Below are 14,039 nucleotides of genomic sequence, written 5' to 3'. Positions count from 1 at the left end.
GGGAAAGGAGGTGACCAGTATCAGCTGCCCCTGCGGTGTCTGGTCCTTGGGCAGTGAGCATCTGGGTTGTGGGTTGCACAGAGGGGTCAGCTGATGCCCTAAGAAGGAATAATGCCTGGCCTGCGTCAGGGCTAGCCCAGAGACACTGAACACCAGACACACAAGTGGTGACAGTGGTAAGAAACAGTTTATTGGCCAAGGTGAGGGCACAAGAGGCCATCATCCGTGAGGAGTGAGGGGTCAGATCTCCCCAGTGACCTAGAAATCCATGTCTTCGACCAGGTCCTGGAGGTAGGCCTTGTACTGGTCCGAGGTGAGGGAGAGTGGGTAGCTGTTGGAGATGTGCAGGTCCACGGTGGTCTCCAGTGAGGAGGCGCCCCCTGACCGTGCCATGTCCAGCAGGGCCCTGAGACAAGTGGGAACAACCTGCAGGAAGTGGGGGGGAAACCGGTCAGGGAAAACACTCCACCTGGTTCACCAGCAGGGGTAGGGTTGAGTGGACTACAACTCCCAGCAGCCCCTACGCTGTAACTCCGGGTGAACTAGTTGGCCCAGGGCTGCCGGAAGTTGTAGTTTTCCCTATAACCACAACCACCAGAGGTCCAAGAAGTTTCCTAGGGCTGAGGTGCTGGAGGGGTTCCCAGAAGCTAGGGCTGAGCAGCTTGTGGTCAGAAGGACTCCCAGGAGCTGTGGTTCCTCACAGATACTGTGAGGACTCGTAGTCCACCGACTTCCACATGCTTTTGAGAGTTCAAAACAGGTTGTAGGGGTGAGAAGAGAGGGACACCCAGAGGCTCCTCTGGATGAGAATCTGGTGGTTGCAGAGACTCTTGGAAGTTGTAGTTTTTCAGAGGGGCTTCTGGGACTTGTAGTTCCTCTGCCCCTTGTTAAGATCCCCCCCCCTTTAGCTCCAGGAGCCCAGGCCCGCAGCACCTTGACCATCACGAGCTTCTTGATCCACGGCTGGTCCTGGGGCCATGGCTCCCCAACGCAGAACCAGAGGGTGTAGCGTGGTGAGTGTCCGCTTCCTTCGATGAAGGCGATCAGTTCTGGAGGCCCGAGAGCTTAGTGAGGCATGGGAAGAAGACCCTCCCCTTCCCCCTCCCGGCCCCCCAGACCTGAGTAACAAACAGCCTGACCTTCATCCCTGACCTGAAGCCCAACATCCCTACACCACCATGACCAGATGGCCGCTGATCTGGGCCAAGTCCCCACAGTGGTGGCACAATCTTAAACATTCCTCCTCCCATGGGGTGGGGCTGGAAGATGTGCACACACCCCCCCCCCCCCCCCAGGAGCGCGCTCCCGCAGGGACGTTCCAGGATTCTGGAGGCCCAGGTGGTTGGCAGTTTTAACTGCTCTTCAACCCCCCAAGGCCACCCTCTCCTGATAGGAGCCAGTAGCCCCTGTGGCCATTCACATTTAAGTTGTGACTAATTAAAGTCAACATTTAAAAGTCCCTTCCTCCGTTGCATTGGCCTCCTCTAAGTACTCAGTAGCCACACACGGCTAGCGGGTACCACGCCCGACAGCACACACACACACAGCATTTCCAGCACTGCAGACATTATCTATTGGACAGCAAAGCTCTGAAGGACCTCTCTCTCCTGCATCTCTCTGGCCCCCCATCCTGGTAAGTGGTAATAACTGGTGATCGTGATGACTGTGGCAGGTAATTCCTTGAGCACTTCCGCACACCGCGCCCCAGGCCGCCTACCGGCTCCAGGCAGAGGAGACCCTTCTCCGACAGACTCAGAGCAATCCAGTCTTTTTGCCCCCAGGCCGAAGTTCAGTCCTCTGAATTCCATTCCGGACCTCAGAGTTCTGAACCATTGGGGTACGCTCTATCCACAGCAGAGCTAAGGCCCCGCCTCACTCACCTGCCACGAAGGGCTTCAGGTCGAACACGTCTCCTTCCTCATCCTTGGGGACCTCGCCGCTGGGCCCGTGGCCACTGTCAGGGAGGAGCTCCTCGCCCAAGGCCCAGTACGTGTGACAGTGCCCCAGCCTCCGGGCGCAGAGCCGCTGTCCCGCCCTCCACAGAGCTAGCCCCCCACCGAGGCAGCTCAGCACACGCCTCACGTAGCCCATCACGCCCCTGTCCGTCAGCGACACCCCGGGGTCTGGCAGGATTATTGGCTGTCCAGGCAGTGTCTGGTCTGCATCTGACGCCACCAGCCGCAGGCCCCCCGGGCAGAGGGCAGTCTGCTGGAAGACTTGGCGGCCCCGGTAGAAGGCAGTCACCTCGAACTCCCACTCTGAGCAGCGGCAGCAGCGACATGAAGGGGGAGGGGGATTGAGTGAGCATAAGGGGGTCCATCGCCCCAGCCCCTCCCACCCTACAGTCGACGCTCACCTTCCTCAGGCACCAACAGCCGCCTCAGTGGGTTTTCCGGGGGCTGCAGGTTTGGGCAGGGGGCAGGGATGTCTACGCTGGGGCTCAGCAAGAATGGAGGGGTCTCCTCAGGGACCATAGGCAGGCTCGAGGGCCCCCCATCTGGGAATGGGGCCAAGGCCATGTCACTCAGTAACTCCTCCAGTATTTCTTCCTGGAGAGAAGGAAAAAAAGAAAAGGATCCAGGCATTTCCACAGCCTTTTCTGGAGACGCCATATAGACCAGGCCTTTGTGCCCAGCAATGTAGGGACCCAGAGAGGAGTCACAGCTGAGCTTTGCCCTCAAGGGGCTTCCAGTTGGGGGTGGGAGACAACCGTGGGCACAGAATGGCAAAATACATGCTCTGGTATATGCTGGGTCTACTGCCGGCCCAAGGGGAGTAGCTAAATCTGGCCCCAGGATCTGGCCCTGTGCAAGCAAGACCTGGGCAGAGAAGGCTGGACACGACTTCAGAGGGGGACCTGCCCCAACACAGACATCAGCAAGACCAAGGGGAGGGTGGTTCTGGGTTCCCGGGAGGCTGAGGGTACCCTAAATAGCAAGGGAAGCTATGAAACTCTGGGAAGGTGTATTAGGGCCTTAAATGCCTGGTGAAAACGGAATTTTCTCCTGAGGATGCCAGGAAACCATGGCAGGGCTATGAGCAGGGGAGGGACAGGGTCAGCTTTAGCTCAGTTTGGGGATGGACCGCAGGGGAGAGAAGGGAGGCTCAGGAGGAAGACGGAGGCGAAGGTCCAGGGGGAGAAAAGGAAGCCTGAACAAGGCCATGGGGACAGAGAGAAAGACGGGCCAGAGACAGGAGGGCAGGAGGGTTGGGATGCGTCCTGACCTGGGTGTCAGAGGGACTGCATCTGCTATTGGTATCTGGAGAGGTGTCCAACTCAGGAAAGTCCCCAGCTCCTGTCAAGGAAGGTGGTAAGTGGAGAAGGGTGTTGGGGACACTCAAAATCCCACCCCTCCACGTGAAGCCCCACTTCTGGCACACCTGAGTTCACAAACTCATAGACCTTGTGGGGGTCGTGGGGGTCCTTGCTCCGGTCCTCAGCTAAACGCAACACCTCCTTCCGGTTCAGGGCCGATCGGAAATTCCTCTTCCAGGTGGGCAGATCAGGTTTATCCTTTCCAGGAGTGTAGGCGCCACTGGCCTCGGCCCAGGCCTGGGGATCCAGTTGACCAGGATAGTGAGGGTGACTAAGACCCCCTGCCCCAACGTTCTAACCTGGCACGTTCTAACCTGGCAAGGTTCCATCCCTAAACCCTTGGGTTCTCTGCACCCCAAGGTCCCCTGTCTTCACTTTTTGAAAACCTTTGCTTTCTTTTTTTTTAATTTTTAATGTTTTACTTTTTTGTTTTGTTTTTTGAGAGACAGTGTAAACCCGGGAGGGGAGAGCAGGCTCTGTGCTGACAGCAGTAAGCCCAATGTGAGGCTCGAACTCCCCAACCTGGAGATCATGACCTGAGCTGAAGTCTGATGCTCAACCCACTGAGCCACTCAGGCGCCTTGAAAACCTTTGCTTTCTAAGCCAAACTTCCAGGTCCTACTGGGTGCCTAACTCTGCCACCAACCTGCCCCAGGATACCCTGTGATAACCCCGCCCCCTCACACTCTAACCCGGGGTACCGCACCACTGGTATATTCTAACTTGGTGGGGCATCACCTCAGCTTGGGGGCCAAGTCTCGCCTCTAAGGTTCCAAGCCCCGCCCCCAGAATTCTATGACCAAGCCCCCCGCCCTCTGCGAGCTCTGAATCCCCCAGGATGCATTTCCTTGGAGAAATTACCCCGCTTTTCCGGTTCTTTTCCCGGAAACTGGCCGCTCCAACACTGCCTGCGGTCGACACCGATAACCCGGCCGGGTCCTGTCCTAACTCCACCCACCTCCAGCTGCCAGCGTCAGCTCGGGGCCGATCACAGGCGTGCTAACCCCGCTTTCCCGGCTCCACCCCCCTGGGAGTCCATCCCGCCTGGCTGGCAGCTCAGGGTTTCGGGGGTCCGGGAAGCTCACTCACCTGGAAGATGCCGAAGTCCTCCTGCTGGGCATCCTGGCGCAAGCCGTGCTTCCACGGGATGCGGAAGCGCGTGCGACTCTCGTCCAGCCAGGCCACCCCCTCCAGCCGCCCCAAGTCCAGCTGCAACTTCAGCCAGGGCAGGATCCGCGGCTTTTGGGTGCCCATGGTTCGGCCTGCGCTTAGAGAGCAGTTCGTGGGCTGGGGGCCCATGTGGCCTGAGGGTGCCACACCCAGACCTCTCTCTCTCACGGGACCGCGGTGCAGGGTCCCTCACGTATATTTTCCCGGGTACAACATAAAAGCCCTTCTTTTTCATCCTCCGGAGAGGCTCCCCAATTCGAGACACACCCCCCCCCCTTTCTCTAGCTGCTTCTGTCCGGGCCCTCTACCTCCTCAATTCCGCCAGCGTAGAACCTTCCCTCTTCCGTTATAAACCCCTTTCTCCTCTCCCCTCCCCCACATCACCCAACGCAGTCACCTCCACTTCCAAGGTAGAGCCTCCCCTAGGTATTTCAGTGCAGACGCTATTCACTTGTAGATCTCTACCTCCCGTCTTTATCCCTGTTGTTGACCCCTCCTACAATTCCCCCGCAGAAGAGCCCCTCCCCCGTTTCCATCGTAGACCCTCCATCCACATCCCCCCCCAAACAGCCCCCCTCCTCTAGGGCACCCCCCCCCCACACACACACACACTTCATAGAGTGGACTGCCTTCCATTTTCAGGGTCCACTCTTCCTTTCATCCCCTAGTGCAGACGCCTCCGATCTCCGCAACCTCCCCGCGCCCCGCTACTTTTTTCTTTTTTGTTTGTTTGTTTTGTTTTGTTTTGTTTTTGTAGCCGACCTCCAGCACCGGGTTGCTTCACTTTTTCTCCTCTTTGCTTCACTTTCCCTGGAGTACACAGTGCCCCTCTGTGCTATCAGGGTAGATCCATCCTTACACCCATTTCTCACTCCGGACGTCACCAATTCCCCAGCTACCCGCCCTGCTACCTACGTAGAGGGTCTCGGCGCGCAGAGTGCTAGGACCCACCCCTGCTTTTGGGGTCCGATAGCTCTCGAACTTGCAGCTGCACACCCTCCTTCTCGTCAGCTGAGCTTCAGAGCAGTGGCCCTTTCTTTTTCTATGGATTTCACGAAATAAAAACTTTACCTTCAGATGGTTGACAGACTCCTGAGCCAGAGGCGGCACCAAGAGCCCGGACGTCCCCCCCACCCCTTCCCAACCATACCTTTTAAGGTCTTCCGGCCAAGGGGATGCTGGGAACGTCACATGCAAATTAGGTGGGCACCCCGCGCCCCGCCCCTTGGGCGACAGGGCCGGCACCAACCCGACCCACTGCGCAGGCGCGGGAAAGTTGAACTTCTAAAAGTGTACGCAAGTCCACTGAAGGAGGAGGGGGAGGTGGCTCCCGGCACCAGGTAAGCCGGACGTTCGCGGGGGCTGGGGTGAGGAGGGGAGAGGCCGGGATCTAGGAGCGGGCACCTCAGTCCCGCTTCCCCGACATCCACGCGTCCCGGGTCCCCAAGATGCCAGCCTCAGTCAGATAGTGGAACTACACTTCCCAGGCCGGCTGCGCGGCGAGCTAGCGCGGAACGAGGGGAAGGTTTGCCATGAAGCCTGCTGGGATTCGTAGTTCCCGATTCTCTAAAGGCTTGAGAAGCTTGGTATCTGCCTTCAGAACCCAGAAGTCGGAGCCCCAAGTTCTCTTCTCTCTCAGACTGAAGAATCCAGATTCCCCATCCCCCTTCTCCGAAAACTCAAGAGTCCAGCCCCCAGTCCCTTCCTCCCTTAGACCCACGAATCCGGGTCCCCAGCCTCTTCCTCTCCAAGCATCAAGGAGTCTTCCTCCTCATCCCTCTTCTCTCCCTGAGGACTCAAGAATCTGGGTCCCCAGGCCCTAACTCCCCTAAAGGACTTAGAAATTCGGACTCTCGGCCCCTTCCTCCCTTGGGGACTCACGAGTCCTGACCCTCTCCTTATTCAGGGATTAGGCGTTTGGGCCCCAATCCTCCGATGCAGTGCAACCCTGGAGTCCATCCCCCAGCTCCCTCTTTCACAGGTGCCCCCATGGCAGGCTCGGAAGAGCTGGGGCTCCGGGAGGACACGCTGAGAGTCCTAGCGGCCTTCTTTAGGCGAGGCGAGGCCGCCGGGTCCCCCATTCCAACCCCACCCAGGTAAGAGGAGCTGCCCTCCTCCCTCAGGGGCCTGCATTTGGGGCGGGGCCCCCTCTGACTCTTGCGCCTGGTCTCAGCCTGCCTGCACGTCCCTCTCTTTATATCTGGCTCTATTCCTTGTCCCTGGGGTTGCAGTGAGAGGCCTTCAGTGGGAGGAAAAAGGGACTGCTTGCAAGGAGCCTCGGGGGTCACTCTCTGAGGTCCCCTTCCCCAGGAGTCCTGCCCAGGAGGAGCCAACAGATTTCCTGAGCCGTCTTCGAAGATGTCTTCCCTGCCCCCTGGGGCGAGGAGCAGTTCCCCCTGAGTCCCCTCGGCCTTGCTCCCTGCCCCTCCGCCCATGCTATGTTTCAGAGCCTGGTAAGAGATTTCCCCTAGATCACCCATGAACTGGCAGGGCCAGGAGCTTTGATTCTTAAAGCTGGAAAGTGTGGAAAGGATGAGCTAGTCCAAGATCACTCAGCTCAGAGGGGGAGCTGAGTGGGGACTACCCTCACCATTCTGTGCTCCCCCTGCCCCCAGTTACATTGCTGTCTGTCCATTCCGTGAGCTGGCTTCAGGAGAACTTTTGGTCCCTTTGTATCTGTTATCTCTCTCCTTCCACGCATGCTTCCCTCTCCCTAGGACTTTGTAGCCCACCAGTATCCCCAGTAGGGAGGCAGGAGACCTGGCATTCAAACACGATTCCCTGGATATTTAGTTACAGGTCTCTGAGAAATTCCTTTTCTTCCTTGCTCCTATTTTTCTCCAGTAGCAAAGTAGGAATGAGGGGAGTGGGGGGAGGTGTCATTGGACTTGATCAAGAGTAACCAGAAGGTTTCTTTCCTCTCGTATGTGAGCCTGGATAGACTAGTAATGGCTACTGGGAGAGCTAGCTTGAAAAGGATTTCGCAGCTGGGGAGAAGAGTCCTGTGACCAGCTGATGACACTTGAAACCAGCAAGGGATAGAGTGATAATAGCTGGAGCACCCTGTGTTTGCTTTCCTTGGTTGGGATAATCTTCAAAGTCTAGTTCAAGCTCTAACATTCTCAGTCCAGTTGGGGGGGGGGGGACACCATAAAATGGAAAGTACAAAGGTCTTTTGCCAAGTGTGCTCACTGGGCCTCAGTTTACCCCATTGTGAGATGGAAATCATTGCTACCTGGCAAGGCGGTGGGGACACGGAGAGAATCCATAACTTCCCCATGTCCCGGAGATCCATCATTGGCTCTTTTCACCCCAGGCCCAGCTACTCCGGATTTCTATGCTCTGGTGGCCCAGCGGCTAGAACAGCTGGTCCAAGAGCAACTGAGATCCCCACCTAGCCCAGGTGAGGTACACAGGGGCCCTGGAGAAGGAGGAGGGTGGAAGGGTTGGCAGAGTTCTGCTCCCAGCCGAATTCTCTTCTGTCCCCCCAGAGTTACAGGGTCCCCCACCCACAGAGAAGGAAGCCCTGCTGCGGAAGCTGGTGGCCCTGCTGGAGGAAGAGGCAGACGTCATCAACCAGAAGGTGATGGGCGGTCTGTTCCACCCTTAGCTAAGATAGGAATCGCGGGACGGTTGGGCCCTGGGATCCAAAGCTGGATCTGTACTCTCTTTAGATGGTCAAGTGAGGAGAGGGTGGGACTAGCCTTCAGTGAAGGGTTTGCAGTCAAGTCCACACTCGTTCTGCTCACAGCACCGCAGGCCAATAAGTCGAGAGGCAAGATATGGGGTAAGGAAAGTGACTTTATTTGGAAAAGGAGCAAACCGGGCAGACTACCCACCCAAACAGCAATCTCCCTCAGCATGAGATTGGGCCTCTTTTATGTTGGGATTGGGGGGGAAGCAGGAGGGGGTTGGGAGTCAAAGGGTGACTGACATCTGTAGATAACGGAGGGAGGTTGTGTAACTGTTTTTTGTCCTTGGTCAGTTGATCTTTGTGTACAGGAAGCTGGTCATGTCATTCCTGTAAATCTCATACATAGCATGGTCATTTCTGTAGGTACCTTCCTTTTGAAAAAAAGCTGAGGGCGCCTGGGTGGGTCAGTTGGTTAAATCAGGTCATGATTTCACGGTTCGTGACCTCGAGCCCCACATCGGGCTGTGTGCTGACAGCGTAGAGCCTGGAGCCTGCTTCGGATTCTGTGTTCCCCTGTCTCTCTGCCCCTCCCCAACTCATGCTCTGTCTCTCTTTCTCAAAATTGAATAAATGTTAAAAAATTTTTAAAAATTTATTTGTTTTGAGAGAGAGAAAGAGCACAAGTGGGGGAGGATGTGAGAGAGAGAGACAGAGAGAATCCCCAACAGGCTCCTCACACAGGGCTCGAACCCATGAACTGTGAGATCATGACCTGGGCCAAAATCAAGAGTCAGATGCTTAACTGACTGAGCTACCCAGGGACCCCTGTAGGTACCTTCCTTATCTCCTATGGTGAGGCAGATTTCGGGTAAAATATGGTCTTTGCAAATCTTAGCTGCAACGTGCCTACGTGCAGGGCTAAGCAGAAGTTTCTAAATGAAAGGAGTCAGACGTGCTAAGTTTCTCCACTACGTGTTGAGCGACAGTTAGTTAGGGTCAGGATAGCGTTTTAAACTGGTTTGCATTCATCGCCAGAGGGGCGTGGCCTAGAGAGAAGAGGTGTGGCCATTCCCAACTAGATCTCGGAAACTGACTGAGACCAGTTAAGGAGTTAGGGACTGTATGGTGGTGGGAGGGGGGCTGGTTTGGAGAGGGCTGCCTGAAATCTGAAACCCTGGGGGCGCCTGACTGGCTCAGTCGGAAGAGCATGCATCTCTCGATCTCGGGATTGTGAGTTTGAGCCCCATTTGGGGGGTAGAGACTACTTAAAAATAAAACTTAAAAAGTCTGAAGCCCTTGTTAACTATAGAGGGGCGTGACTTAGAATGTGAAGGGAAATGACTGCGGAGGAGGTCTGGCTTATGACTGTCACGGACCTTGACTGGCTCAGGAACTTGGGCAGCGTATAATCCTGTAATATTGTATGGTGGAAGGCAAGGTTGCAGGCACTAGCCCGGCCTCGGGTGCTCTCAGGGAACCCGTAAGGGGGCGTGGCTATAAGATCAACATTCTAGAACTCGGCTAAGAGGGGCTTGGCCCTCATTGGCTGTCCAGGCCTTGCCTTAACTTCTCGTCCACTTTCCTAGGAGTGGTTTGGCAGAGATCAGAGGCTGGTTTATGATTGGCTGGTGTGATGGATGGGGCGTGGCTCACATTATCAGTAGCAAACGCACTCGTTTCAAGAAGCCACGCCTCCTATCCTCCTATTGGCTGGCCACGGGGGCACAACGGAGGCAGACCCGGCCTCTTCTCTTCCCCACCCCACAGCTGGCCTCGGACCCCGCCCTGCGCGGAAAGCTGGCCCGCCTCTCCGCGGGCTCCTTCGCCCGCCTGGTGGAGCTGTTCTCCTGCCGGGAGAGCAGCCCTCTGCCCGGTCGCGCACGCCCCTCCTTGCCCTGCCCCGGGCCCCCTCCGCCTTCCCCGGAGCCCCTGGCCCGCCTGGCCCTGGCCATGGAGCTGAGCCGCCGCGTGGCCGGGCTGGGGGGCACCCTGGCCGGACTCAGCGTGGAGCACGTGCACAGCTTCGCGCCCTGGATCCAGGCCCACGGGGGCTGGGTGAGCTGCCAAAGCTTCTCTTGGCCTCCCTTTACCCACTTGTCACTTGTGTCTGTGTGGTAGGGGGGCGGCTTCTTCGCCTTCTTTTCAGACCTCACGCGTGTTCTCGGAGCCCTACTATTCATCTGTTCTGTGTCCATTGCGCGCCTTCTGTACACCAGTAGTAGGTGATCCGTGCAGAGCCCATGCCTAGCTTAAACCATGCTGGCAAACGTTAACAGTTATGAGTGGGAAGCAAGTTAGGCCCCTTCCTGGGCCTTGGTTTCCTCATCTGCCAAACGGGGAGAGTAGAAGTACCTGTCCCAGAGGGTTATCGTCAAGACTAAAATGGGATCATCTTTGGCACCCTGTAGGCATTTGCTTGATTACCTGGTGACTGCTTCTCTGACACTGCCTGCCAGAACGCACCTGCCTGGATAGCCCCCTGCCTCGTTTCCTCTGCTCCCTTCGGGGGTTACCCGCAGTGAGGCCTCCCTGGGTCCTCATTTAAAGCTGCGGCCACCTCCATACCCTCCCACCCACTTCCTTTCCTTCTTTGTTGCTTTACCTCCTTCTTTAGGACAGCTGCTTCCAGATGGCAGAAGTCACTTGTTTGACTTATTATTTCCTTTTATTTGTTGTTTTCACTTGCCCCTGACGTATCTGCTTCACAAGACCCGGGAATCTTAGCAACCTTACTCACTGCTTTAAATCCAGTGTCAGGCTCAGAGCTGGATTGGCCTCCAGTGTGCTGGCAGTGTGACCTTGGCAACTGTCCCCAGCTACCTGAGCATCAGTCTCCCCCCTCCCCCCGCCTCCCGGCCCCTGCCCAACGGGCACCGTTCACTTACCTACCTCTTGGCTGTGGGGATTCAGTGACAGAACGATGTGTGCCCTGCTCTCAGAATGTAACCATTGCCTCACAGAGTGGCAGGAGCTGGCCAGATGCGTTGGAGCCAGTAGAGAGAGGAGGCCAGTAGCGCTTCAGGAGGGTGAGCGAAGGGATGACAACAGAAGGGGCGACCAGATCCTGCGGGGCCTTGTGAGCTTGGGGCCCCCTAGGGCCCTCCGGGCAGAGGGACGCGAGCTCACTTAGGTGTTAACCTGCGCCCTCTGGCGGCCGCCTGGGGGAATGCTGTAGAGGGAGAGCCGGAAGTAGGGCGTTCTAGGGAGTTCGGAGGAGGTAGGTGACTGAGCTGGCTCAGGGAGGAGATGAGGGCGGAGGGGACAGTGGATACCCGTGTCTGGAGCTCGGTGCCGAAGCTTGTTTGTTATGCGAAATTGTTTTTATTTTGGGGCCGCGTGCACCGCCAAGGACTTTAGTGGAATGATTCCACTTAATCCCCACAACCACCTCATGGGATTTGGATTTTTTCCTGCTTTTATGGAGACTCAGGGAAAGTCCCTCATGCAGAGGATGGGAATTAGGACTTTGACACAAAGCCAAGGCTCTTAATTGTTAAAACCCCAGGACTGTTCCCCTTCTCTGAGTCTCTGTTCCCTGTCTCTCTGTCTACTCTCCACCCTGGGGCTTTGTTTTCCTTCCCTTTTTCTAGGACTCCGTCCCCATCCACCCAGGGGTCTCTGATCCTTTCTTTGGATCCCTGTCCACCCGCCCTGTCTGGTTCCTTGCCTTCCCTGTCTCTGCTCCCGCTGGGCTGGCATAGATGCCATGGTGAATGGAGGGCAGGCTCTTCGCGTGAATGCTCACGGGTTCTTCCACTTTTCCCCTCCAGGAGGGCATCCTGGCCATTTCACCCGTGGACTTGAACTTACCCCTGGACTGAGATCTTCCTCAGAAGCTGCTACCAGATTAGACCTCATGTCTCTATGCTCTTCCTGTGCTTTGCCAAACCTTCCTGTTCCGCTCAGGGTTGTGGGGTGGGTTGCCCTGCCTGTTTCTGCCAAAAAGAAATTGTTTTAAATTTTTTCACATTAAAGACTTTTTCAAGTATTCAGTGGTTTGTCCTTTATCTTGAGAACTAGAGTTGTAAGTAGGAGATTTGGGGGCGCCCGGGTGGCTCAGGCGGTTGAGCATCTCGATGTGGGCTCAGGTCATAAGAGATCTCGTGGCTTGTGACTTTGAGCCCCTCATCGGGCTCTGTGCTGACAGTGCAGAGCCTGCTTGGGATTCTCTCTCTCTCCCTCTCTCCCTCTCTCCCTGCCGCTTCCCCACTTGCGCTGTGTGTGTGTCTCTCTCTTCTCTCAAAATAAATAAATAAACTTTCAAAAAATAAATAAGTAGGAAATTTGGCTCAGATCTCTCTCTCTCTCTCTCTCTCTCTCTCTCTGTCTGGCTTATAACTTGAGGAAAGAGCCAATTCATTCTTTTTAGAAATATTTCTGTCACCTGATCATACTTGCAGACTTGAGGATATCTACAGATATGATTCCAGCTAATTACATTTTGTTTTCCTGTTGCATGATTTATGCATTCCAGTTACTCCTGTGTTGATGGCCATGAAGTCTTTCCAGCTATTTCCAAACGAAAGCTATGATCTTCCTACACGGGGCACCCGGAACACCACCCTTTTTTTTGAAGATTTATTTTATTTTTAGAGGTAGAGTGTGTGAGCCGGGGAGAGAGAGAAATTTTTTTTTTTTTTTTTTTTTTTTTTAAGGAGAGAGAGAGCACGAGTAGGGGAGGGGCAGAGAGGAGAGAGAGGGAGACACAGAATCTGAAGCAGGCTCCAGGCTCTGAGCTGTCGGCACAGAGCCTGACGTGGGGGCTCATGACCTGAGCCAAAGTCGGATGCTCAACCAACTGTGCCACCCAGGCGTGCCAAGAGAGAGTGGATCTTAAGCAGGCCCCGTGCTCAGCTCAGAGCCCGATGTGGGGCTCGATCCCACAACCCTGGGATCATGACCTGAGCTGAAATTAGAAGTCGGATGCTCAACTGACTGAGCCACCCAGGTGCCCCGCCTTCTGAGTCTTTTTGGCCAGTTACTCATCTACCTATAGATCAGGGGGTTGTCACCTTTTTAGGGCTGTAGCCCCCTTCACAAAATTCTCTTTGTAAATATACAAAACGGTCTGTACAAGGTGACAAAGGAAGCCAATTACAGTTGAATCTCATCATTCACAGACGGCAGATTTGTGAATTTTGCCTACTCGCTAAAATTCATTTGTAATCCCCAAATTAACACGGTGGTCGTTGGTAGGCATGCATACATCCAGGGCAGCAAAAGATTTGACACCCACTGTGCACCTTTTTGGCTAAGGTTGAGCCAGATGGCACCCTGCCTTCTCGTTTCAGCTGTCATGCTGCAAATGAGTATCCTTTCCTCAATCTGTTTAGTGCTACATTTTTTGCATATTTGTACTTTTTTTTTTACAAAAATGTTTATTTATTTTTGAGAGAGACAGAGAGGCAGAGTGCAAACGGGGGAGAAGCAGAGAGAGAGGGAGACACAGAATCCGGAGCAGGCTCCAGGCTCCGAGCTGTCAACACAAGAGCCCAACGCGGGGCTTGAATTCACATACCGCGAGATCATGACCTGAGCTGAAGTCGGACACTTAACCAACTGAGCCACCCAGGCGCCCCTGCATATTTGTACTTTTTATGGTGATTTCGTTGTTTAAAATGACCCCAAGAGTAGCACTCGTGCTCTCTCTCAAAAATAGATAAATGAAGAAACAAACAAAAAAGGAATTCTACCGATGGCCAATGGCACATGAGAAAACGTTCAACATTCATGGTCAGGACAATGCCAAGGACAACCAAAATGACACACCTCTTCATTTCCACCAGAATGGTTACATTTAAATACCGATTTTTTAAAATGTTTATTTATTTTTGAGAGCGAGAGTGAGAGACAGAACATGGGTAGGGGAGGGGCGGAGAGAGGGAGACACAGAATCTGAAGCAGGCTCTAGAATCTGAG

The 14,039-nt window shown here is 55.1% G+C and overlaps 2 protein-coding genes across 7 annotated transcripts; one reads left to right on the top strand and one right to left on the bottom strand.

The window, feature by feature from the left end:
• Window positions 1–168: 168 nt before the first annotated feature.
• On the bottom strand, window positions 169–5,613 carry IRF3 (interferon regulatory factor 3). 4 transcript variants are annotated; one of them, XM_049622060.1, is made up of 8 exons: window positions 5,558–5,613; window positions 4,406–4,578; window positions 3,382–3,553; window positions 3,226–3,296; window positions 2,357–2,549; window positions 1,881–2,258; window positions 934–1,049; window positions 169–426 (listed from the first exon to the last, which is right to left on the bottom strand). In XM_049622060.1, the coding sequence occupies exons 2-8, from the start codon at window positions 4,568–4,570 to the stop codon at window positions 259–261; spliced, it is 1,263 nt and encodes a 420-aa protein (XP_049478017.1). In that variant the 5' UTR covers window positions 4,571–4,578; window positions 5,558–5,613; the 3' UTR covers window positions 169–258. The 4 variants fall into 4 exon arrangements, with proteins under 4 accessions (XP_049478017.1, XP_049478015.1, XP_049478016.1 ...); XM_049622058.1 differs by having other exon boundaries at window positions 5,402–5,600; XM_049622059.1 differs by having other exon boundaries at window positions 5,438–5,600.
• Window positions 5,614–5,723: 110 nt separating this feature from the next.
• BCL2L12 (BCL2 like 12) lies at window positions 5,724–12,108 on the top strand. 3 transcript variants are annotated; one of them, XM_049622062.1, is made up of 7 exons: window positions 6,468–6,582; window positions 6,797–6,939; window positions 7,803–7,889; window positions 7,978–8,069; window positions 9,888–10,175; window positions 11,081–11,146; window positions 11,891–12,108. In XM_049622062.1, exons 1-6 carry the CDS (start codon window positions 6,476–6,478, stop codon window positions 11,132–11,134), a joined length of 771 nt encoding a protein of 256 aa, XP_049478019.1. In that variant the 5' UTR covers window positions 6,468–6,475; the 3' UTR covers window positions 11,135–11,146; window positions 11,891–12,108. The 3 variants fall into 3 exon arrangements, 2 of the variants coding, with proteins under 2 accessions (XP_049478019.1, XP_049478020.1); XM_049622063.1 differs by lacking the exon at window positions 11,081–11,146; XR_007455803.1 differs by lacking the exons at window positions 6,468–6,582; window positions 6,797–6,939; window positions 11,081–11,146 and adding an exon at window positions 5,724–5,826.
• Window positions 12,109–14,039: the final 1,931 nt, after the last annotated feature.

Source organism: Panthera uncia (genome assembly GCF_023721935.1).
Source record: "Panthera uncia isolate 11264 chromosome E2 unlocalized genomic scaffold, Puncia_PCG_1.0 HiC_scaffold_19, whole genome shotgun sequence".
NCBI lineage: Eukaryota > Metazoa > Chordata > Mammalia > Carnivora > Felidae > Panthera > Panthera uncia.
This window is presented reverse-complemented; position numbering and strand designations above follow the sequence as displayed.